This window comes from Actinia tenebrosa, unplaced genomic scaffold (assembly GCF_029948245.1).
Source record: "Actinia tenebrosa isolate PJP-AT-01 unplaced genomic scaffold, QUT_ActTen_1.0 PGA_scaffold5__44_contigs__length_20552954, whole genome shotgun sequence".
NCBI lineage: Eukaryota > Metazoa > Cnidaria > Anthozoa > Actiniaria > Actiniidae > Actinia > Actinia tenebrosa.
Genome location: NW_028292582.1, coordinates 8,984,673 through 9,008,539, shown reverse-complemented (window position 1 = coordinate 9,008,539; position 23,867 = coordinate 8,984,673). Strand labels below are relative to the sequence as shown.

The 23,867-nt window shown below is 39.8% G+C and overlaps 2 protein-coding genes across 2 annotated transcripts; one reads left to right on the top strand and one right to left on the bottom strand.

Moving 5' to 3' along the window:
* The first annotated feature begins 14 nt into the window (after positions 1 to 14).
* LOC116296461 (uncharacterized) lies at positions 15 to 3,740 on the top strand. The gene is made up of 2 exons (XM_031704479.2): positions 15 to 106; positions 1,898 to 3,740. Exon 2 carries the CDS (start codon positions 1,919 to 1,921, stop codon positions 3,062 to 3,064), a length of 1,146 nt encoding a protein of 381 aa, XP_031560339.1. The 5' UTR covers positions 15 to 106; positions 1,898 to 1,918; the 3' UTR covers positions 3,065 to 3,740.
* A 2,679-nt stretch (positions 3,741 to 6,419) lies between these two features.
* Positions 6,420 to 23,433, bottom strand: LOC116296460 (centrosomal protein of 162 kDa). Its single transcript, XM_031704477.2, has 20 exons — positions 23,253 to 23,433; positions 22,490 to 22,705; positions 21,903 to 22,008; positions 21,706 to 21,769; positions 21,330 to 21,370; positions 20,650 to 20,845; positions 20,447 to 20,511; positions 19,811 to 19,959; positions 19,025 to 19,070; positions 18,434 to 18,511; positions 17,872 to 18,021; positions 16,455 to 17,242; positions 15,969 to 16,247; positions 15,263 to 15,496; positions 14,130 to 14,298; positions 10,316 to 10,573; positions 9,619 to 9,887; positions 8,507 to 8,982; positions 7,396 to 7,942; positions 6,420 to 6,822 (listed from the first exon to the last, which is right to left on the bottom strand). Exons 1-20 carry the CDS (start codon positions 23,337 to 23,339, stop codon positions 6,469 to 6,471), a joined length of 4,572 nt encoding a protein of 1,523 aa, XP_031560337.2. The 5' UTR covers positions 23,340 to 23,433; the 3' UTR covers positions 6,420 to 6,468.
* Between the last annotated feature and the right edge of the window lie 434 nt (positions 23,434 to 23,867).

Genomic DNA, 23,867 nt, shown 5'->3' with positions numbered 1-23,867 from the left:
TCCCAATCCACCTCGATCAATCCACCTCTTGCGAACGAATACCTTGTCATTTTGGTTGATATTCACTAACACAAACAGGTCGTTTCCTTATCAACTGATACGTCAGGTAAGTTAGTAATAATTTATAGGGCTGCTTAGTTGATATTTTGTGGTGTTTGTAGGATCAAAGCGCTCATCACTCGAGGGTAGTGGGTGCTGATCTACAGCCTGTCTGTTTGATCACGGTTCTCTTAATATTTTCCAGTTCATTAGGCATTAAACCCCTTTATATTGATGGAAGTATTTTCCAATCTATGTAACTTGTCATGTGCCTCAAGACTTCCAAGATAAGGCTCAAACTGTGTTGAGCTGAGCTCGACTTCTCGAAACTTCTAGAATAATTATCCATTATTATATATATATGTATATATTATATATGAACGGGTAAATATTATTTTTCTCTTAATTTTAATAATTTGGATGAAATAATGCATTTAAAAATCGAATGGAGTTTTTGTTAGTGTTTATAAATACAGGCTGATACTTCATGATTGTACAAACATATTGTTTTTTGTGTATTGTTTTTTGAAAAAACGTTGTCGGGTTCAAAAAAAGGTTGTCGGGTTCAAAAAAAGGTTATATCATTAAAGCTATGACCAGAGGGGAGCATGGGAAGACAACCATTATGCTAATTTCATGCACATTGCAGTTTTCCCTTCCTGTGCACATTTTATGCATCATGGCTTTGGCATGTTGTTAATCTAGGTCGACTGACTTTGCTCTACTGTGCATTTTTGCATGTCTATATGCAAATATAATACACATTTTGGAGTACTCAAAATCCTTTTCGGTCTTAGCTTCGATGATATGACCTTCTCGAACCCAACTACGTTTTTTGAATTAGGTGTATACATCTTCACCAACATCCTAACATTGTCTGCTTAAGGGGTTAGAGACTGATGTGAGTGTTTTGCTTACAAATACACGCACGCTTTGACTGTGAACTATGAACAAGAAATTTCCCAATACTGCACAAGGGAGCCAAGTGCAGTATGAAGAAATTTCGAGTTCATTGTCTCAAGAAGCTATTAAATGCACCACCTTCCTGATCATACAGTCAGCAAGTGCATTTGCAAATGTATTTGTAAAGAACACTCAAACTTTAAGTCTATAACCCTTTTAATATTCAATCTGAGTTCACTGTGATAGTCACAACTTTTGCCATTTTTTGGCCAGTGTCAGACCAATCAAATATGAGCAAAAAATTTCAATATTATTACGACTAAGTTAGAAAAAAAACTTTAATATGAAAGTCAGTTAATACATCGTAACAACTGGAAGGAAATAAATTTTTGAATGATTTCATTCAATATTGAAAGGAAGCAATCATCATTCATTGATTCTGACCATGTTTAAGTAATATATACAGTATGAACGGCTGTGTTGTATCAGATATACGAACTCGAGGCATAGCCGAGAGTTTGTATATCAGATACAAAACGGACATGAATACTGTAGATTGCTTGTCTGGGTTAGTTCCATTGTGTTTCACTAAAATTTTCAAAATTAAAGTGAATCTGACCAAGAAAATCCAACTTAAAGTTTATGCAAATGAACACAATTTTGTATCAGATTTACAAAACTCTTCACTATCGTGATTTCTGTTGTGTTTTCCTCATGAATAATTAATGAGTTTAATAAGTAATGTTTACAATATGAGTGGCTGTGTTGTTTTGACTACTCCAATCACGAGCCGATATTGATATCAATTGCTATCTTATACTATCCTTTGCTATCTGCTACCATAAACTGGTATTCATTGCTTTTCTATCCATGGCCATGTATGTAATTAGATATTCAGAGGAGTAAAGTATTTATCACAATTTCAAATTAACTCATCTCTCATATTGTATATAAGGGATTCAAATAGCACAGAAAGATGGAGTCGGATGAATTTGAACTATGCACTGTGGCTACACAGACTGAAGACTACGACTGTGTTAATCAATGTACCGCAATGTATGTGGACAATGAACGACAAATGGAAAATAGAGACAGCAAAAGTGATGAAAAAAAAGAAGAAAAATGTACTGTCATCATGACTGATGGTAATCAAAGTAGCATAATTGCTAACTTTGTTGTTGAAGTCAACTTATATAACTCAGACACTAACAACGATATGGGGCTATCACAGGATCCTGGGCACTTTGATTTGCAACGTCTTCGAGAAGAAAATAAAGATATTGAAGATAGCTTGAATGGCGAATCTGATGATGCCAATGATGAGGATTACAATGTGGAAGATGACCAATCCGATGATGCCAATGATGATGATTACAATGTGGAAGATGACCAATCCGATGATGCCAATGATGATGATTACAAAGTGGAAGATGACCAATCCGATGATGCCAATGATAATGAAGTTGACAACGAAGAAAGCAAGAAAAAGAAGAAAGAAAAGAGAAATACTAGAAAAAAAGATTCCCCTCAAAAAATACACAAGTGTTCATATTGTGATAAAGTGTTCCCGAAGAAAGCAAGGCTAGTTAGTCATATTCGAACACATACCGGCGAAAAACCATTCAAATGCTCACATTGCAGCAAGGCATTTGCTCGAAGTTGCCAGCTAACTGTTCATTTACGAAGCCACACCGGTGAAAAGCCATATAAATGCTCGTCTTGTGATAAAGCATTTGTACATAGAAATGATTTCAACATTCACATTCGCACACATACCGGTGAAAAGCCATACAAATGTTCAATATGTAGCAAGGCTTTTGCACGGAGTGGTGCACTCATTAGTCACTCGCGAATACATACCGGCGAAAAACCATACAAGTGTACGCAATGTGAAAAGGCATTTACTACAAAAGCTCACTTATATCGGCATGTACGATCACATACGGGCGAGAGACCTTACGAATGTACGCATTGCATTAAGGCTTTTTATGAGAAATCTGATCTTGATGTTCATCTCCGTACGCATACCGGTGCAAAGCCCTATGAGTGTTCGCGTTGTGAAAAGGCATTTCGATACAAAAAAGGCCTCGATATTCATTTCCTAACACATATCGGGGAATAGTAAAGTTCATAAGCAGCTATTTCAAATAATGTTAACGTGCTTGTGGGAAAGCTAATGGATTATCAGCTTTCTCTCACATAGACGACAACATGTCAAGATTGATAATTTTAGAGAAATTTCTTCCTTACTACTTTCCCCTTGGAAAATATAGTAAAATGCTTTATTAGTTATTCAGTTTTTCATACTTGTTCTCTTATAGTTAGTCGCTATTAATAATAACAATAATAATAATAATATATTATTATTATTATTATTATTATTATTATTATTATTTGTGTCAAAATCTCACTCGGAATAGAAATGTTCAAAAGAAATCGTGTTACGATATGAACCTTCTAAACTTAACCCTTCAAAGAAGTCATTGGTAAAAAGAATTTCTTGTCAAACGAGCCGTGAGCGTAACCAAGGGAATGACGCGTTGTCTGAAATGTCATTTTGCTCTAGTAAACGGTTTTATATATTAACCTGAGCGAGCGCTTAATTTTCATGCAATTTTGGGCGTCTGTTATTAAGAGCCAATCTAGCTGTTTTCGGTGTCTTTGTAGGTCGGATATTTCATCAAAAATTCAGCATGTATTTATCCAGAACACACACGCATGAACTTATAATAGGACGAATAATAATGTTAATTTTAGGAAGAAAAAGAACGATTTTCCATAAATACGTCTTGCACAAACTCTGGTGGTCATGTCATTTATAGCTTGTAGATGGTAAGGACATTTTTAGTTTTGGATCAACTATTGCAAAAGAGTATCCGACTGAGGTAAGGGCCGTGAACACTTTCTCGTTTCTATTCCTTTCTATTTTTCTTCTTTTTTTTTTTTTTTTCTTTTGCGGCCAGGGAAAAACGGCAACGCTTGTTCTGTTGCAGTGGCTGCTGCTTGATGCTACTGCTATTCTGAATGGCTTTTGCTGCTAGAGTGCATAACCATACTAAATCCATGAAAAAGTCAACTAACAAAATTGTGCAAATTGGTGCAAAGTTTTGTAGGTCTACGGTCTACTGAGGTCTACTGAACTTACTAATTTGTGAAAATTTGTACAATTTCTTACACCGTTTTTCACGGGTATATGGTATGCCTTGTACTGTTGTTGTTGCTGTTGTTGTTGTCGCTGTTGCTGTTGTCGTTGCTGCTCTCAAAAAGTCTAATTCACAATTTTCTTTAAGATAAATACTTGTGCGCTTCAGCTGTTATACTTACTGTTGCTACTGCTGTTGTTGTTGCTAATGCTGTTGTTGTTGCTGCTCTCTCTCTCACTCTTCCAATTCATAGATTTTTGTAATAAATACTCGTACGTTTAGTTTAAAGACAATTACGAAACAAGACGATGTATCTTCACCCATGCATGGCGAACAGTACTGATCGTAATACGGCGTTTTTAAATGAAACCTGCTCGAACTTCACCATCCCGGGGATAGACTACATGATGAAATCTGTGAAAGATACTATGAGAATCACATCCATGATATCTTATAGTATAATTGCCTTGTCGGTCCTCGGAAACTCTACTATCATCGGTATAGTTCTCAGAAACAAGTCTATGCGAACTAAAGCAAATGTTCTGATCGTAAACATGGCTGTATCAGATCTATTGGCTACTTTTTTCGCACTTCCTCGAAGCCTCTACGTTGCCATCACCAAAAGCCCAGAATGGGAGTCCACAAGTGCCCTTGCTGAAGCGTCTTGCAAGCTTGTTCCCTTCGCGAGAGAAGTGTCTTGCGCTGTGTCTATATTCAGCATTGTCGCAATCGCTTTGGATCGTTTCTACGCTATCGTTATCCCTTTGGCACAGAAGCCTAGACTTCTTAAACACAAGTTCGTTATTCCGGGGATTTGGGTTGCGGCAATAGCGGCAAACGCGTTATACTTGTACGCATTTCAGGTTAAATTCTTACAACATACAGCAATAACAGTATGCTTTGAACTTCTATCTAACCAACAAAGACGAATTTTCGATACGTTTAGGTTTGTGTCGTTCATAGCAGTTCCCCTTATTGCCATAATCTGTTTGTACAGCGCCGTTGTATTAACTATGGCGCGAAGGCCAGCCCTTGCTTCGACTACACGCCGCCGACGCCAGAACCAAAAAATCGTCCAACTCGCGGTAACAATTACGGTTGTTTTTTTCATCTCGTGGGTACCTTACTATATTTCTCTCCTTCTATTTGTATTCGATAAATTGAATCCTTATTTCCTTTCACCGTATTCAGCTCTAATTTTGATTGTTTTGGAAAAAGCTTTCGAAATTTTGACATATGCTGGTTTCGCAATAAACCCGATAATTTGCTTAATCTTCAGCAGCAACTTCCGAAAACACATTTATCTTGTATAAGTGTCGTCCAAATGTCAACAATTACTCAAAAGAACAAATAATAAACAAACTGCGGGATAATAACCGCAGGCATCTGGGTATTTGGCTTCTTTTTTAACAGCTTTATTGGCCTTCAAATTTCTCAATGAATAAAGTAATTAACAAACATACTAAAGAAAAATAATAATAATACAAGAAAGTAGGACCAAGAGGGTGGGTGCGAAACGGGACCTAGAGTCCCATAAGAGGCACTATACTATATGTAGTGTTTAATAAACGAGCACGAGTGTTTTATCGGGTTTAAAACCACGAGGCGTAGCCTTTCAGTTGACGCGACACAAAAATAAGATTTCAAATACACCGTTAAATAAAAGCCTAAATGTTTGAACCGACTACATGTGCTAAATTCAAAAATATCCGAGCGTTTTGATTTTGATGCGATACGTGGGAGTTAAACGTAAACAAAATGCACTCGCAATTATTTTGGTGTCAGCTTAAATGTACTGAAAATGCAGTCAGGAGTCATGATTATGAATATTATATTTTGGCTTTTTTTCGCCGACTTGTGTCTACATAGCGCCCTTCATCAGTATAACGATGTTTACACGCGCGCAAATGATTTTTAAATGTTTCCAATTACGTAATTGTATTACATACAATTGTATTGTATACACAAATGTATATTTTAAAAAAATGTAAGTGATTAGAAAAAGTATATCGACAAAAATATGAATTCATATATTAATGTGTAACTAGTCTTTGCTTATTACAAGTTATAAAATGAATAAAGTTGAGGGAAATACAAGACTGTTGTAGCTCGATAGAGTTAAAAATATAATAAAGAATAAATCCAACCCCCCCCCCCCCCCCCATCCATCCATCCGTAAGTCCGTCCGTCCGTCCGTCCGTCCATGCATCCATCCGTCCGTTCATCCATACATCCATCCATTCCTCCCTCCATCCATCCATTGGTCCGTCTGTCCGTCCGTCCGTCCATCCATCCACCCATCCCTGATCAATCTCAATACTCAAACAAACCTCATTTAAACAGGATAACAATAAATTTAATAAAAACAATAAATAATATCCATTTAATACTGGTAAGCAGTCGCCATTGGAATAACTACCCCTTGTCTCTTCAGTTCTCTCAATGCCTCTAAAATAACATCAAGTTCTTCACGAAACTTTTCGATCTCTTGATTTTTCTTTCTGACAATCGCCTTCCACCTTGAGTCGGATTCTTCCTTTTCTAATTTAGATTTGATATGTGTAGTGTTTATAATCCGTTCAAGATCGGATTCTCTCTGGTTGAATCTTTGTTCCATAGCTGCTATTTTGGATTGCAGGGTATCGAAGTGTCGCATTTCTGGTGTGAAGTTTTCTTTGGCCTGGTGAAGCTCGTTTTGTAAGTTTGCTATTTGCTGTTTGAGTATTCCTTCACGAGTCTATGAGGAAAGAAGAAATGGGAGGGAATGAATCTTTTGGCAAAATAGTAAAACAAATCATCAGTTCACCTTTTCGGCGCTAGCCGTCACATGGTAAAAATTGTGTTGTATTGTGTTACGGTCACCAAGAAGTTCGGACATTGTTCTCGGATTTCCGTACAAATGTACTGACTTTGAATGAACTATTTACTTGGTTTGTTTAGTTAGTTCTCTAAATACAAGTAAAATATCATTTTTCTAACTTGATTGAAGCTTTTCTTATTGCTTTTAAGAGAGGTAACTAAATAAATCTATCTAAATTTTCTCTTTAAACTCAGTGTGTTTGTATGGGAATCCGAGAACGGTGTCCGAACTTTTTGGTGTTTACGACGTGACGGCTATCGCCGAAAAGGTGAATTGAATATTCAGTGGTTAAACAAATATTTGAATAAAAAAGATAAGAAAATAGGATCAAAGTCATAATAGGAGGAATACGAACAATTAATATAAAAAACGACGGCAATAACGATAACAAAAAAATGAAATCAAATAAATAATAAAATACAATGAAATTTCTTCAAAACTTAACGTTACCTTCACAGCGACTAACTCTTCGGAATTCCTTGCTTCCAATATTAATTTTTCTCGTAGTTTTTGAATGACGATCTCTTGACTAGCCAACTTACTCTTGAGATCCGTTACTATCGAACTTGAATGCCGCACAGCAAAGTCGTTCTTCAGTTGATTCACCTCACCTTGATGCTGAGCCCGCAGTTTTTCGATTTGGTCAGCGGCATCATCACGTGCTTGTCGTGCATTGCGCTCGGCCTCAGCGAGAGAACCCTGGTACCTAACACGATCTTGATCCATGTCTAAAGAGATCTCAGCCAAGCGCTGTTTTAATTGGCTGTTTTGTCGTTCAAGCTCCGCCACACGGGGAGGAGTTTTGGGTGTGGTTCGGGAGTCTCGGTGAGGTGATGCTAGCATGGTTTCGCGTTCGTGTTGTAGCCTGGTACAAGTTTGTCTTAGCTCTGATAGTTCTTTGTCTTTTTCTTCTATCTGTCGTTCTAACGCTTGTATTCTTTCTGGTGTATCTTGCTGAACAGGCACCTCAGTAGTGGACTTCTTCTCGTCGGATTTTCTGGAGAAAACAAACAAGCAAAAAACAAGGCGTTATTACTCTGTAACGTCAAAACAAATATGGCATTGGCAGTGTATTGCTTTCTTGACAAGGCCAAATAATTTGTCAACCAACATGCCGACTATCCTCATATGTAAGAATATACGCGCACGCGGCATTACACAAAATCACAATACTCCGATGAAGGACTAGCGTCCGAAGCGTCAGTAAGTTTTTTCATCTTTTCACGATGTATATTTTACCTTTTTATCATTACTGTTTCATTAGAAACACCGACGCAGCTCACACTAGTTTTTAGCTAGTTATCTCTTCTTAATACTCCAGTTTCCAGTTCTCTGTTGCTCAGGGTTAGCCTCAATTTTCTGTACAATATTCATGTGTTGCAGTGAAGGTCCGTGGAATTCCAAAGTGTTTGTATTGTTGAAGTTGTGCATTCTTTACTTTACCGTTGGTATTTGTGAATATTTAGACACTGATACGAGGCTAACCCTGTGCAAATGAGTCTGTAATCAAGGATAACAGCGGTATTTCAGGAATTCAAAAAAATGTTCTATTCCAGTCTACCTTTTTTTGTTCTTTACATGAGCTTGTAGAGACGACATCCTGCCGAGGGCTTCCTGCAGAACACTTATCTCACTCTCCAGCTCCTCTATGCGCCTGCGATCACCCTCACGCACAGCTGCTAGCTCTTTCTCAAGCGCTTGCGCATGCGTATGAGGATGTGCTGAAGGACGTGGTTTTTCATTGGCTAGTTTCAGACTCTGCTCCAGTTCCTTGATCCTCTCCTCGTAATCAAACTTCATTGCATTGTATTTTTGCTCTATGGCTCGAATTCTTCGACTCGCTTCATCATCTTTTTCTTCCAGTTGTGACTGGAGCTTTTTGACTTGATTTTCCAAGAAAACGTAGGAGGGGGGCTGTTTTTTAGGTGACTCGTCTGTTGTTTGCTGCGCGACGCCTGGTACAGAGGACGCAGCCAGGATGAGGGCTGGTAACGAGTTGGGATATCGTCGTTTGATGATCTCTTCCATTTCACGTACCTGACATTATTGTAGGCAAATTATTTGTCATCTTTTACATCTTGGATATAAATGCCACTATCATTTTAAGTTGTTTGAGATGTTCTGTCATGTGAATACAGACCACTTTACCTTCTTATACAAAATGCCCATTTCAAATCACATGACATTCCCTTGAGAATTGTTCTTTTATGACGAACATGTTAAAATATTTACACATGAAAGAATCAACTCCTACGATTGGCATCATATTGTTTGAAATGTATACAACAAAAAAATACGAAGCTAAAAAGTTCTTGAAGTGACTACTTTGGCATGAGAGCTTAAAAACGAGCCATTATCGTTTTGAGCGGGAGGGCGAGGGGGAAATTGTCAAGACAAAAAATAGTCCCCTTCACTGTTCCCTGTGCCATTTGAAAGTTACATAGCGAGAACGGAGTGACCTCATGGGCGAATCCAGGTTTTTTTTGAAGGGGGGTCTCAGGGGTAAATTTTGTGGACAAAGGAATCCCAGTCGCATTTTTACCACAGGAAGCCCATTTGACCTCAGGAATGACAGGGGGGGTCGCGACCCCCCCCCCCCCCCGACCCTCCCCTTGGATCCGCCCTTGGACCTTACAGTGAAAGAAACGTGAATAATTGTTAATGGTGTTTTACCTGTCTTTTAAGATCTCGTATTCTCTTGGCGTCAGCAGTCCTTTCATTCGTTCTTTCTTTTCGTTCAACCATTTCTTTTCCTTGCTGTCTCTTCAGTCTTTCGACTGTTTCCTTCAAGTCTTTGATTTCCTGGTCTTTCACTTTGATTTTGACCAGGTCTCTGTCCAGGATCTCCTGGTTCTCGGCGTACCATTTTAGTTTACGATTTAGCCTTTCAATTTCAGATTCGTATCGAATTTTCATCTGACTTTGTTCTTGGGTACTGGTTCCTACGGTAAGAAAAACCTTTATATTCAAATGGCTTCCAATAATAATGGTTATCGTATGGTATTGGTACTGACTTACAGCACGTACACGGTAAGTTATGCCGTAACATTGAAATGGCTTCCCATAAGAATGACTTTCGTATGAGTGGGAAACATACGCTACTGACTTACAGCACGTACACGGTAGGGTATGCCGTAACATTGGAATGGCTTCCCATAAGAATGGTTTTCGTATGAGTGGGAAACATACAGTACCGACTTACAGCACTTATGTGGTACGACAAGCCGTAACATTGGAATGGCTTCCAATAAGAATGGTTTTCGTATGAGAGGGAAACGTACGGTACCGACTTACAGCACTTATATGGCACAACATGCCGCAACATTACAATGGTTTCCCTAAAGAAGTGATTGGCCAGGTTATACCATACCTAGCGCCTGATTGGCTCTTTCCACAGCGTCGTCTCGCTCTCTCTCCGCCGCGCGCATGCGTTGTTCAAGAGTCATATTCACGTGTCTAAGTTCATCAAGTTCTTTCTCTGTCTTAGTCTCTCTCCTCCTATAGGAACCGAGTTGGTCCTGGAGGTAATTTATTCTGTCTGCGCCAAGGACAGCTGATCCTGGTGTAGAGTAATGCGGTTGGCCAGGGTGTTGGTCAAGTTTTTCTTTTAAGTTGGCCACTTCGGTTGCTGCAAACAATTAAGTCATGACTACTGTTATTCGACGTCGCTACTTTTGTACATATTGTTCTATGTATCATTCTATATAATTTTTTTACTACGTTTAATTTTAAGAACGTAATGTCGCAATGTTTTATAATCAACCTACTTAGTGTTAATATTGTTCTAAAATTCCTTGGATTGCCAACGCTACTGTTTGTAAGCTCCAGTAAAAAAACCTTCAGATTTTATTGAACCCTGCAACTCTGGGCAGATCAAAGATTTAAACGTAAAGCAACCTCTGTGCTATTCTAAGTCAGGGCATGGCTAACTCACAGATTGAATCCTGAAACAACCTCTGGGCTGATCTAAGTCAGGGCATGGCTAACTCCCAGATCAAACCCTGAAACTACCTCTGGGCTGATCTAAGTCAGGGCATGGCTAACTCACAGATCAAACCCTGAAACAACCTCTGGGCTGATCTAAGTCAGGGCATGGCTAACTCACAGATTGAACCCTGAAACAACTTCTGGGCTGATCTAAGTCAGGGCATGGCTAACTCACAGATAGAACCCTGAAACAACCTCTGGGCTGATCTATGTCAGGGCATGGCTAACTCACAGATTGAATCCTGAAACAACCTCTGGGCTGATCTAAGTCAGGGCATGGCTAACTCACAGATAGAACCCTGAAACAACCTCTGGGCTGATCTAAGTCAGGGCATGGCTAACTCACAGATTGAACCCTGAAACAACCTCTGGGCTGATCTAAGTCAGGGCATGGCTAACTCACAGATAGAACCCTGAAACAACCTCTGGGTTGATCTATGTCAGGGCATGGCTAACTCACAGATTGAATCCTGAAACAACCTCTGGGCTGATCTAAGTCAGGGCATGGCTAACTCACAGATAGAACCCTGAAACAACCTCTGGGCTGATCTAAGTCAGGGCATGGCTAACTCACAGATCAAACCCTGAAACAACATATGGGTCGATCTATGTCAGGGCATGGCTAACTCACAGATCAAACCCTGAAACAACCTCTGGGCTGATCTAAGTCAGGGCATGGCTAACTCACAGATTGAATCCTGAAACAACCTCTGGGCTGATCTAAGTCAGGGCATGGCTAACTCACAGATTGAATCCTGAAACAACCTCTGGGCTGATCTAAGTCAGGGCATGGCTAACTCACAGATTGAATCCTGAAACAACCTCTGGGCTGATCTAAGTCAGGGCATGGCTAACTCACAGATTGAATCCTGAAACAACATATGGGCTGATCTAAGTCAGGGCATGGCTAACTCACAGATCAAACCCTGAAACAACATATGGGTCGATCTATGTCAGGGCATGGCTAACTCACAGATCAAACCCTGAAACAACCTCTGGGCTGATCTAAGTCAGGGCATGGCTAACTCACAGATTGAATCCTGAAACAACCTCTGGGCTGATCTAAGTCAGGGCATGGCTAACTCACAGATTGAATCCTGAAACAACCTCTGGGCTGATCTAAGTCAGGGCATGGCTAACTCACAGATTGAATCCTGAAACAACCTCTGGGCTGATCTAAGTCAGGGCATGGCTAACTCACAGATAGAACTCTGAAACAACCTCTGGGCTGATCTAAGTCAGGGCATGGCTAACTCACAGATTGAATCCTGAAACAACCTCTGGGCTGATCTAAGTCAGGGCATGGCTAACTCACAGATCAAACCCTGAAACAACATATGGGTCGATCTATGTCAGGGCATGGCTAACTCACAGATCAAACCCTGAAACAACCTCTGGGCTGATCTAAGTCAGGGCATGGCTAACTCACAGATTGAATCCTGAAACAACCTCTGGGCTGATCTAAGTCAGGGCATGGCTAACTCACAGATTGAATCCTGAAACAACATATGGGCTGATCTAAGTCAGGGCATGGCTAACTCACAGATCAAATCCTGAAACAACATATGGGTCGATCTATGTCAGGGCATGGCTAACTCACAGATCAAACCCTGAAACAACCTCTGGGCTGATCTAAGTCAGGGCATGGCTAACTCACAGATTGAAACCTGAAACAACCTCTGGGCTGATCTAAGTCAGGGCATGGCTAACTCACAGATTGAATCCTGAAACAACCTCTGGGCTGATCTAAGTCAGGGCATGGCTAACTCACAGATAAAACCTTGAAACAACCTCTGGGCTGATCTAAGTCAGGACATGGCTAACTCACAGATAAAACCCTGAAACAACCTCTGGGCTGATCTAAGTCAGGGCATGATTAACTCACAGATGGAACCCTGAAACAACCTCTGGGCTGATCTAAGTCAGGGCATGGCTAACTCACAGATAGAACCCTGAAACAAACTCTGGACTGATTTAAGTCAGGGCATGGCTAACTCACAGATAGAACCCTGAAACAAACTCTGGACTGATCTAAGTCAGGGCATGGCTAACTCACAGATAGAACACTGAAACAACCTCTGGGCTGATCTAAGTCAGGGCATGGCTAACTCACAGATTGAATCCTGAAACAACCTCTGGGCTGATCTAAGTCAGGGCATGGCTAACTCACAGATCAAACCCTGAAACAACATATGGGTCGATCTATGTCAGGGCATGGCTAACTCACAGATCAAACCCTGAAACAACCTCTGGGCTGATCTAAGTCAGGGCATGGCTAACTCACAGATTGAATAATGAAACAACCTCTGGGCTGATCTAAGTCAGGGCATGGCTAACTCACAGATTGAATCCTGAAACAACCTCTGGGCTGATCTAAGTCAGGGCATGGCTAACTCACAGATTGAATCCTGAAACAACCTCTGGGCTGATCTAAGTCAGGGCATGGCTAACTCACAGATTGAATCCTGAAACAACCTCTGGGCTGATCTAAGCCAGGGCATGGCTAACTCACAGATAGAACACTGAAACAACCTCTGGGCTGATCTAAGTTAGGGCATGGCTTACTCACAGATTGAATCCTGAAACAACCTCTGGGCTGATCTAAGTCAGGGCACGGATAACTCACAGATAGAACCCTAAAACAACCTCTGGGCTGATCTAAGTCAGGGCATGGCTAACTCACAGATCCAACCCTGAAACTACCTCTGTGCTATTCTAAGTCAGGGCATGGCTAACTCACAGATTGAATCCTGAAACAACCTCTGTGCTATTCTAAGTCAGGGCATGGCTAACTCACAGATTAAACCCTGAAACAACCTCTGGGCTGATCTAAGTCAGGGCATGGCTAACTCACAGATTGAATCCTGAAACAACCTCTGTGCTATTCTAAGTCAGGGCATGGCTAACTCACAGATTGAATAATTAGAATTTAGCGTTTTAGTTTTACCGCAGCAGTAATAATGGGATTAACAGTGGATTCCACAGAGTGGCTCTTCTTCCACTGGATTCCAATTGGAATTTAAAAGTTGATTTTTAGTTGATTTTTTCTAGTATAACCGGAGAACCCGTAGAAAAACACTCGAATCAAGGGAGGCACTTAACAAGCTCTACTCATATAATGGAGAGTCAAGTAATTGAACCCACTCAAGAGGTGAGGCGAGTGCACTATACCGCTACACAACCCATTCCCAATTTACCGAGTTTTTGGTTTTCAGCAAACATTCTTGCTTCAGTCGTTTTCCCCTTGGCTTGGATCTGCTTGAGTTCTTTGTACAGTCGTTCGTTCTCTTGTTGATAACCCTTCATTAATTTCTCCTGTTCTCGAATCTCTTTTTCTAGTCGTTTCTTCTCTTCTTCGGTGATACCCTAACGAATGAAAATTGAAATGGTGTGTTACGGTGTACTGCTGAATATAGATTTGTTTAAAAGTAAATATGGGAACCGCTACTGTGCAACTAGCTGTCCGTTTAATGACGGGCGTCCGATGAATAGAGGTTTGTTTTACAGTAAATATGGGAAGAAAATCTCGCGACGGTGCAACGATCTGTCCGTTTAATGAAGGATGTCCGTTGAATAGAGGTTTGTCTTACAGTAAATATGGGAAGAAAATCTCGTGACTGTGCAACTAGCTGTCCGTTTAATGAAGGGTGTCCGATGAATAGAGGTTTGTTTCACAGTAAATATGGGAAGGAAATCTCGTGACCGTGCAACGATCTGTCCGTTTAATGAAGGGTGTCCGATGAATAGAGGTTTGTCTTACAGTAAATATGGGAAGAAAATCTCGTGACTGTGCAACTAGCTGTCCGTTTAATGAAGGGTGTCCGATGAATAGAGGTTTGTTTTACAGTAAATATGGGAAGAAAATCTCGCGACGGTGCAACTAGCTGTCCGTTTAATGAAGGGTGTCCGATGAATAGAGGTTTGTTTTACAGTAAATATGGGAAGAAAATCTCGCGACGGTGCAACGATCTGTCCGTTTAATGAAGAATGTCCGTTGAATAGAGGTTTGTCTTACAGTAAATATGGGAAGAAAATCTCGTGACTGTGCAACTAGCTGTCCGTTTAATGAAGGGTGTCCGATGAATAGAGGTTTGTTTCACAGTAAATATGGGAAGAAAATCTCGTGACTGTGCAACTAGCTGTCCGTTTAATGAAGGGTGTCCGATGAATAGAGGTTTGCTTGACAGTAAATATGGGAAGAAAATCTCGCGACTGTGCAACTAGCTGTCCGTTTAATGAAGGGTGTCCGACGAATAGAGGTTTGCGGTTTTACAACAAATTAGGGACCGTGCAACTAGCTCGTATAAAAACAAAGAAAAATAAGTTTTACCTTCAAATCTCCGCCACTTGCTACCTTTCTCCTATTATCGGCATTCTCTTGTTCTTCCTGTAGTCGTGCCTGTAGACTGTATATCTCTTGTTTGAGATCATGTATCTGTTCCTCGTAGTTCAGCCGAGTTTTTTCTTCTTTTCTTGATAGCTCTCTTTCCCTTGCAGCGAAGTCGGCGATGAGTTTGTCGTTCCGACGTCGTTCGTCTTTCCAGGCCGTTTGCCAGTTTTCAACCTTGACCAGGAAATGGAGAGTTTGTCAGTTGATTTGCAATACAGTAGTGCCAGCTCAAAGCAAACAAACGAACGAGAAAAAAAACAACATAGGCAAAGCAAAAGAGAATGAAGGAGAGAAGAGCAGAGCAGAAGAGAAGAGAGAAAAACAGAAAAGTACAGAACACTAAAGAAAGAAGTGAACAGAAAAGAATGAGAACAATAAAAAAATAAAAGAGAAGAGAAGAGAAGAGAAGAGAAGAGAAGAGAAGAGAAGAGAAGAGATGCAGAGAAGCAAGAGAAGGAGCGAAGAGAAGAGAAGAGGAAGAGAAGAGAGAACGAGAAGGAGAAGAGCAAGAGAAGAGAATGAGAAGCGTAGAGAAGAGAACAGACGCGAACAGAAGAGCAGAGTTAGAGAAGAGTAGAGAAGAGAACAGAAGAGAAGAAAAGAGAAGAGAAGAGAAGAGAAGAGAAGGTCGCAAGTCATTACATACCTCAGACTGAAACCTTTGTTCTCTAGAAATCCGTTCCATCCGATCATCAACCGAAGTTGCCCGAATCGACGCTCGAGATTTGACCGGCTCATCATCGGACCACCTCGGTGTTATCGGGGCTAGGTTCTCCCTATCCTCATCATTCGGTCTGACTAAATGTTTCAGATAGTTTGCAAATGATTCAACGGACTCAGCGATGTGATGAGCTGATGATTCGGGGACGTCTTGGTCTGGGCGGTTGCTCTTTGTTTTTATCTTTGGACTTGGAATCTTACTTTCCTGAAGCATGATGAATCAACTCACGTCAAAACGTTGGGTTGCCTTTCGGAACTTTTTTTGAATTGAAGTCAAATTTAAATGAATGGAGTATTTCATTACTATGGGAAAATTCAATGGAAGGAGGGAGGGAGGGAGGAGGGAGGGAGGGAGGGAGGGAGGGAGGGAGGGAGGGAGGGAGGGAGGAAGGAAGGAAGGAAGTAAACTCACCATATGTAGTTTGCTTTTTCTCATGCTTGGAGTTGGTGACCAAGAAGGTGGAGAAGACATCGATGGCTGCCACTGGTCTAAATTACTCTTCCCAACAGACTGATTTCCTTTTTCCTTTCTCTTACCTTTCTTCTGAGGTACTCCAGTGGATGTCTCTGGAAGACTTCCCTTGCTGCCACGCACTCGCACGGGAGAGTAAGCACTCTTCACGCCCTTTTTATTAGTCGTCTTCTTGGTTGGCTCGCGCTTCTTAGTGTCTACACTCTTGCGAGCTTTTGCTTTGGCCTTGATGCTGCGAAGACTATCTAAAGGGGGTGTGTCTTCATCCTCGGTATCATCATCACCGATTTTTCCTTTTTTCCCTTCTGTTTTGTCTATCATCGCAAGGATATTCGCCACAGGCTGTAAGTCTAAACCTCTTTTCTCTTCGGTAAAACTGTCCCTAGATTCGCGTGAGTCTAACGGGACGACACGAGAATCTAAGGGAATCCCTCGGGAATCTACCGCGAGTCCCGGCTCTGGTCCACTAGGGAGAGGTTCAGATGGTTTTAAACTAAATCCCCTGCAGTCCACGGGTAGCGAGGCAGAGTCGATACTATCGGAGGTGAGAGTGTTACCAGCGCTTCCAATGTTCGTTAGCAGCTGTCTTTTCTTCAACTCGTTTTCTGCCGGACTGCTGTCGGTGATGACTGACGGTCTTAAGCTGAAGCCTCGGGATTTTGTTTCTCCTGTTGATGATTTTTGTAGAAGGAGTTGGTCCTCGTGCTGTGATTCTAGAGGCTGAAGACCTTTATGTGTCACCATAAACAAAAACAAGAATGAGAAAATAAGTTTTCTCGTGACATCACAAAAGGAAGCATGGGTAGTGTGCGCAGCTAATGAATCGTTTCTCACCGTTGTGGTTTGAGGGAGCAGAGGACATACTGTATGTAGTGTGGAATGAGCAAGGGTAGGATGCAAGGCAAGGATGTAGGGTAGTATTGTACAGTCTGCATGTAGAGAGGACATACAGGATGGGTAACCATTAGGAAGGGCAGGGGTGAAGGATTGGGGAGGTGGAAGAGCAGGGGACCCTGGGTGTGAAGTGAGCAAGTGAGGTAAGGGTAAAGGTGGGTGTTTGTTACTGAGACTGCATGTAGAGGTAACATTCTAGGTGCAGCCTGGGGAGGGGTGAGCATAGGAATGGAACACATAGGGGAGGGGTGAGGACTGGAATGGAACACACAGGGGAAGGGTGAAGACAGGAATGGAACACACAGGGGAGGAGTGAAGACAGGAATGGAACACACAGGGGAGGGGTGATGACAGAAATTGAACACACAGGCAAGGGGTGAGGACAGGAATGGGATACAGAAGAAGGGTGCAGGCAGGGACTAGGCAAGTGTAAGAATAGCTGAAGTGTTCAGTAGTGCCCTACCTCTATCTTGTTGGCTTCTATCAGTGGCATTCATCTGCACTTGTTGTAGTGCTGCTTGTAGTTCAGCTATTGTGTCTGTTGTACCACTGTACAGGTTACCTGTACCTGTAGTCTTTAGTCCTGACCCACTAGCAGATGTACCTTCAAAAGCTAATGATTACAATACTCCATTTACACTTCCGTTCAGTGACCATGAAAAATAGTTCCAAGTCAAGGTTAGAGTTGCCGTTCATAGCAAAACTATACTTCTTATCATGTGCGGCAACTCCAACCTCGGTTTGGAACTATTATTCGTGGTCACCAAACAGAACTGTAAAATGGAGTACACAGTAAATACCATCATGACATGAAAAGTTCTGTACTAGACTCTATACATCATATTGTGTGCTTTCCAAGCCTAAATCTGAGAGCGAATTAGACAACCATGGCAATTAAGAAGTTTTTCCAAACATTCAATTGTCATGTCACAGACTTTTACAGGAGTACTTGAATATTAGCAAGACAAAAATCAAAGCTAAATCCTGAGCAACAGAGCATTCAAAACGTGGTTAGTTTTTCATACCTTTTGGTTTCTCCAGTTGCATTTTAGGTTGCTGCTTATTTCTGTCTAATGTTGAATCTAATGAATCCATTAAAGACACTGAAAAATATATTCAGAAAAAATATACCAGTTATTTATCACTGAAAACTAAGTTTCAAACTAAGATATAGACCCCTTGCATGTCGTGTCAAAGCAACGCAATTTGGAGGACAAAACAAAAGAATTTCAATCTCATGAGAATATTGGAAACCTATTGTTATGTCCTCCAAATAGCCCACTTCTGAGATATGCTTCGCTTGTCATGCACAAAGGTTTCAGTATGAGGCTACGTGCTAAATTAAATTTATTCTTACCGCCTGTCACAAATGACTGAGCATTTAGCACGTAGCCTCATACTGAAACCTTTGTGCATGACAAGCGAAGCATATCTCGAAAGTGTGCTATTGTCAGAGCTGCATTCAAAATCATATCCTTGGGAATGACACATGTCCAGTCTGCAATGACAAACATTTTCCTAGGGCTAAAAATGTTTATTTATTTATGACAATAATTAAAAATAGCATTAATTACTGACAGTATATTCAATATCAAAGCATTATCTAGTTTTCTAACCTTTTGATAATAAGCTTGGTTTATTTAGTCCTAATTGATCCAAAGCCTGAAAACAGAAATCAATGGTTTAAGATAAGTTATAATAATATTGGGATGTCAATGAAGAAGGACACTGTACTTGACAGTACAAGGGAACATACGAGGAATCCCCAAGAGATGCTGAAGACAGTCTTTCAGGGCAAGGGATACTCTTGGCAAATGCCAGATATCTGTTGGTATTTGTGCAGAAGTTGGCATGATCTGGCATGTTAGCATGAAAAAATAAAATACATCAAAGTTTCTTTAAATGTTTATAGAGGATAACACTTGACAGTAATTGACAACTGATAAACTTGTGGTCGTTTCTTAACGTCTAGTTGATTAGGGAAGGGACTGTAATTAACATGGTCATCCAAGACGCAAGAAGGTCTAACCAGATGTAATTACAAAGACAGCACCTTCTTCTCAGTGAGTGTTGGTCTGGCCGAGACTTGAGCCGTGACTTTCCACACAACAGAGCGATGCTCTTAGGCTAAGCTAACCAGGTGGTGGCATGGTATGGGTATTGTAGAAAACATTTGACATTTGATGTTAACATAGGTATGGGAATTTACCACCCCTTATATCAAGGTCAAAAATAAAAATTCATTGGAGCTTGTCCAGTCAAATATTTACTGCCACACCAGTTGTTTTGACACGTTGAGCCAGAAACAAGGTATTTCCAAGTCAAAACCATTTTGGCTGGTCCTCAAGACCAGCGACTGACTTCAGCTGTTAGTTTTAGCGCTGTATATACTGTTTGCTTACAGGTTGAGCTTGTTTGTTTGGCTCTTCTTTTCCATCGTGTTCTTCTTGATCATGGCTTTCTTCAAACTGATCACTATAATCATCCTCGTCATCAGCACCATCTTGTTGGTCTTCACTTTTGTCAACATCGGCTTCTTCGGAATGGTGATCTTTTAAGAAAAGAAAAAGAAAGTAATAAATTGTATTAGTAAGCTATCATTACCCAGGCGATTATAGAAAATAGAGCACAATGATTGGTCAAGAACTTTGGACTGCTTACTGATTATTCACTGAAGGCAAAGTGAATATTGGGGAGTATTAATTTTTACCAAGCTGTGAGTATCAGTCTGTTCACTGAGCCTGAGGTGAATAATTTTAGACTTGAATATCAGAGAAAAGTAATAATTTTAGACTTGAATATCAGAGAAAAGTCCAAATTCGGGATAAGAAAAGTTTTAGTATTATTTCTGCTTTAGCAAAATTTTGAAAACCTCATAATCACCGCTCCAGCAGTACTATAAATATCGGTCTCAGAATCACTGCTCGCTCAACCAATCACAGCACGCGAAACTCTATATATGAATTTAGGTCTAAAATTATACTCATTCTTAATAATGATCACCTAGGTGAATATTTGCCATTTTTAATATAACCTACCTGTTGCATTGAATATGGAGTCCCCCAACTCCACACCCGTTGCTTGTAACTTGTCATCTCTTTCTCTGAAGAGAATAAAAATATGTGAAATTTAAAATATTTTTAGAACCAAATAAAATGGCATAAGAAGGAGTAGGGATAGCTATAACTATGAATATGATGGATTAGGACAGAAGTAACTTATAATAAATTTAAATCCTTACTTTTCAGGACTATCAGTCGTGCTCAACCCTTCCAGCTCCTCTTTATAATCAAACTGTGAGCCATCCCTCATTTGTTCTTGGAAGAACTTCAACTTGTCTTCCTCTTCTTGAAGTGTGTCAGGCCCAGGGGGAGGAGCCTCAGAGGGCATCATATCATGACTGGGGGACACTGAACTGTTGCCTGTTTCTACATCATCTAACAAAAGTAATAACACATTAAAATGTCTATTACAGGATGACAAGCAAAATTATTACCATATGCATACTTCTATGCAAAGCTTGTTGCCAAACAAGCTTTTACATAATTGCCTTATTTAGGTAAAACCAGCATGTTTTATATGATATGTAGTAGTTAATGTTCATAAGCCTGTGCATAAAAAGATGCTCACAAAGACATTATCGCTGGTCATACTTTTGCATGTCCCACTGCAACCAGAAAGCTTTGCATCCTGTATAAACCAGCCAGCTTCTGTTGCACTTTAACCAGCATGCCTGGCATCATAAGTGTCAGTTTAATGTACAAAAGCCTACAGGTGCATAAAGAGTGTTCACTAATACAATATGTTTGGTCATACTTTTGCACGACATACTGTAATCGTTAGATAAACTTTGTTTACCAGCATACTGAAATAAGATCAAGAATCATGTATACATGCATATATCACAGAAGAATTTCTTACCACTGTTTTCATAAGTTCCTGTTTCTTCTTCACTCAGTGGTCTAAAATCGAAAGCAAAACTCAACTTACATGTTGACTTTTATGGAGGGAGGAAAAATGGAGAACATGCAAAGAGCAACACTGGTGTGCCCATGCACCAGGAGTGTGAGGGAGATTTTTCATTCATGCATAATCAGAAATCATTATTTTTGAGTGCAATGATAATATCGTGCCAAATAATTTTGGCAAGGATTAATGTAGGACATATATAAATGTCACTAATACTCTAGTTTCGATTTTGTTATCAAGGAACACTGCAGCATCTTAGAGAATTAAATAAGGTCTATAGAATGATAGCATTTTTATTGTATACTTTATATCTAGACTTATTGCTTACCTTTCTGGGATATCATCTTCCTTCTCAGGAATAAACTTTTCCTTTTGCAGACTTTTTCTTGCAACTATCAAAAGCACAAAGCAGAAACTTCTTCAACAATCTTCCCATCTATATCACCGGGCCCTCCTTCCAATTAGGAAAAAAGATACTGTAGCATGACAGAATATATCCCCACAGGGGTGGGCTTGTATGCCTACCTTCCTCCAGACTGTCTTTACTGATTGATACAGGTGAGCTATCACCATGGTTAGTGTCCTGTGATATCCCCACAGGGGTGGGCTGTGTTGCTTCTGTTTTCTGCATCTTTTAAGCAAAACCAAAACAGCTTTATTAGATATTTAGCAAGCCTAAACACATGGTCAGATGGGAAAATGGAGGTTGAAACCTTTAAGATCTTTGAACTTTTGCAATTCAAGTACAAAATAAAGATTGATTGATTGATTAATTAATAAACCTGAAGCGAGATGACGTTTTACCCCCATCTCTAGACCATAATCCTTTTCACACCGCTTTTGTTCTTTAATTATGACTATTGTTCCTGTATTCTCTAAGGAATCAAAAATTTTAATATGAAAGAATTTAAAAAACTATTATGGTATAGAGTCGGGGGTAAAACGTCATCTCGCTTCAGGCTTATTGATTGATTAAAACCATGTCCAGGAATCAAGAAACTATATAAAAAGTTATAAAGGTAAGTGCATTTCCACTGCCTAACCATTGATTAATAATCGATTAATTTTTAAATTGACATGTGAGTTAAATGTCAAACTCTGCTCCTTCTCACCTCAGCACTATCTCCTTCTTGTAGTCCTTCATCATCGACATTCTCCTTGGGTTTAGGTTTGAGCCAACTTTGCCTTAGACTTTCTCTTTTCTTGTCCTCATCTTCATCTTCCTCTGCCCACCATGGTAAACTCCCGACATCACTGTCTTTGGATAACTTGGTCTTCAACGAAGGAGCTTTGTGTCTTGGGGATGCAAGAGACTCATCGGATAAAGACTGTAATATTCAAAAATAACAATAACTAGTAAACCACTAAGTCTCTGAAAAGCTTATTGTACAGATGTGTGCACTGTGCTGTAATCGTAACAGTGTATATCCAAGTATTTTGATTGGATAAGTAGTGAACATGTATGCTATAACTGACTGAAAGGTTACAGATGATGTCAAAACCATAGTGTTGTGATTGTGACAGACTGCTTTTAAAAACTGGTTAAAAAACTGGTTTAGGCTGTTCTTTACATGGGACTCTTGTCCTGTTGACCAGGCCCTCAATTAGATCTAAACATCTGGTTGTAAAGTTATTAAATAAATAAATAAATAAATAAACTAATTAAACCAAAATTTCATTTAACTCAAATATTAACTTGTTGTTCAAATAATAAACATCGCAAACTGCAAATCTTATAATCAGCTGTTGAGAAATAATCAAGCTACGATAGCTTGAGAATTGAAAACAGAAGGGGAAAATGCATAAAAGTTAAGAAATATTTGAATCTTAAGATATAATAAATATGACATAAATATTAAAATAATTATGACATACCTCGTTCAAGAATTTTTCAAATTCTGCATCCAAGTCAATATTTTGCCCCTGGAATTTCGAACGAAGGGAATCCCAACGCTCAGTCATGCCCCAAACGTCTGGCAATGAAGATGTTCATCCAATATGATTATCTTTTTTGAGGATTTTTTGTGTGTTTACATCAAACATCAAATCACCCGCCATTTTGAAACGCGCCTAATAATACCACAGGGAGCCCAATATTAGACTATTTCTGCTCACATCGATATCATTAAATGAAGATTTTGGAAATGCAATCAAGATCTAATATTAAAAATAAAATTGTAGTATAAAACCTCACAATTGAAATTCTTTAAATTCTGTAAATAATAATGCCTGTTTTGTTTTACAAAATGATAAAAATAAAGAATGAACAAAGCAAAGCGTAGCTTCGGGCTCCCTGTGGTTTTTTGTTTTGTTTTTTGATTATCTTCGCTTTCTCAAAATTTCTTTTAAAACTTGAGCTTATTCATTCATTTTTCAGTATTTCTAATAGATTTTCTTCCGTAACTTTAGGTATCTTTAGAAGTCTGGACAATTTTTTAGTTACTAGTATTTTGTTGTTGACCGCTGAGTGACAATTCGTTGACTCACAAA

What these genes read in the sequence shown, in the direction of transcription:
- LOC116296461 (XM_031704479.2), top strand. Translation starts at nt 1,919, where the DNA reads ATGGAGTCGGATGAATTTGAACTATGCACTGTGGCTACACAGACTGAA.
- LOC116296460 (XM_031704477.2), bottom strand. Translation starts at nt 23,339, where the DNA reads ATGACTGAGCGTTGGGATTCCCTTCGTTCGAAATTCCAGGGGCAAAAT. An exon ending in ACGACTGATAGTCCTGAAAA is followed by an intron (nt 20,512 to 20,649) that starts GTAAGGATTTAA and finishes TATTCTCTTCAG; the next exon opens with AGAAAGAGATGACAAGTTAC. An exon ending in TGCTGAAAACCAAAAACTCG is followed by an intron (nt 10,574 to 14,129) that starts GTAAATTGGGAA and finishes AATTGTTTGCAG; the next exon opens with CAACCGAAGTGGCCAACTTA.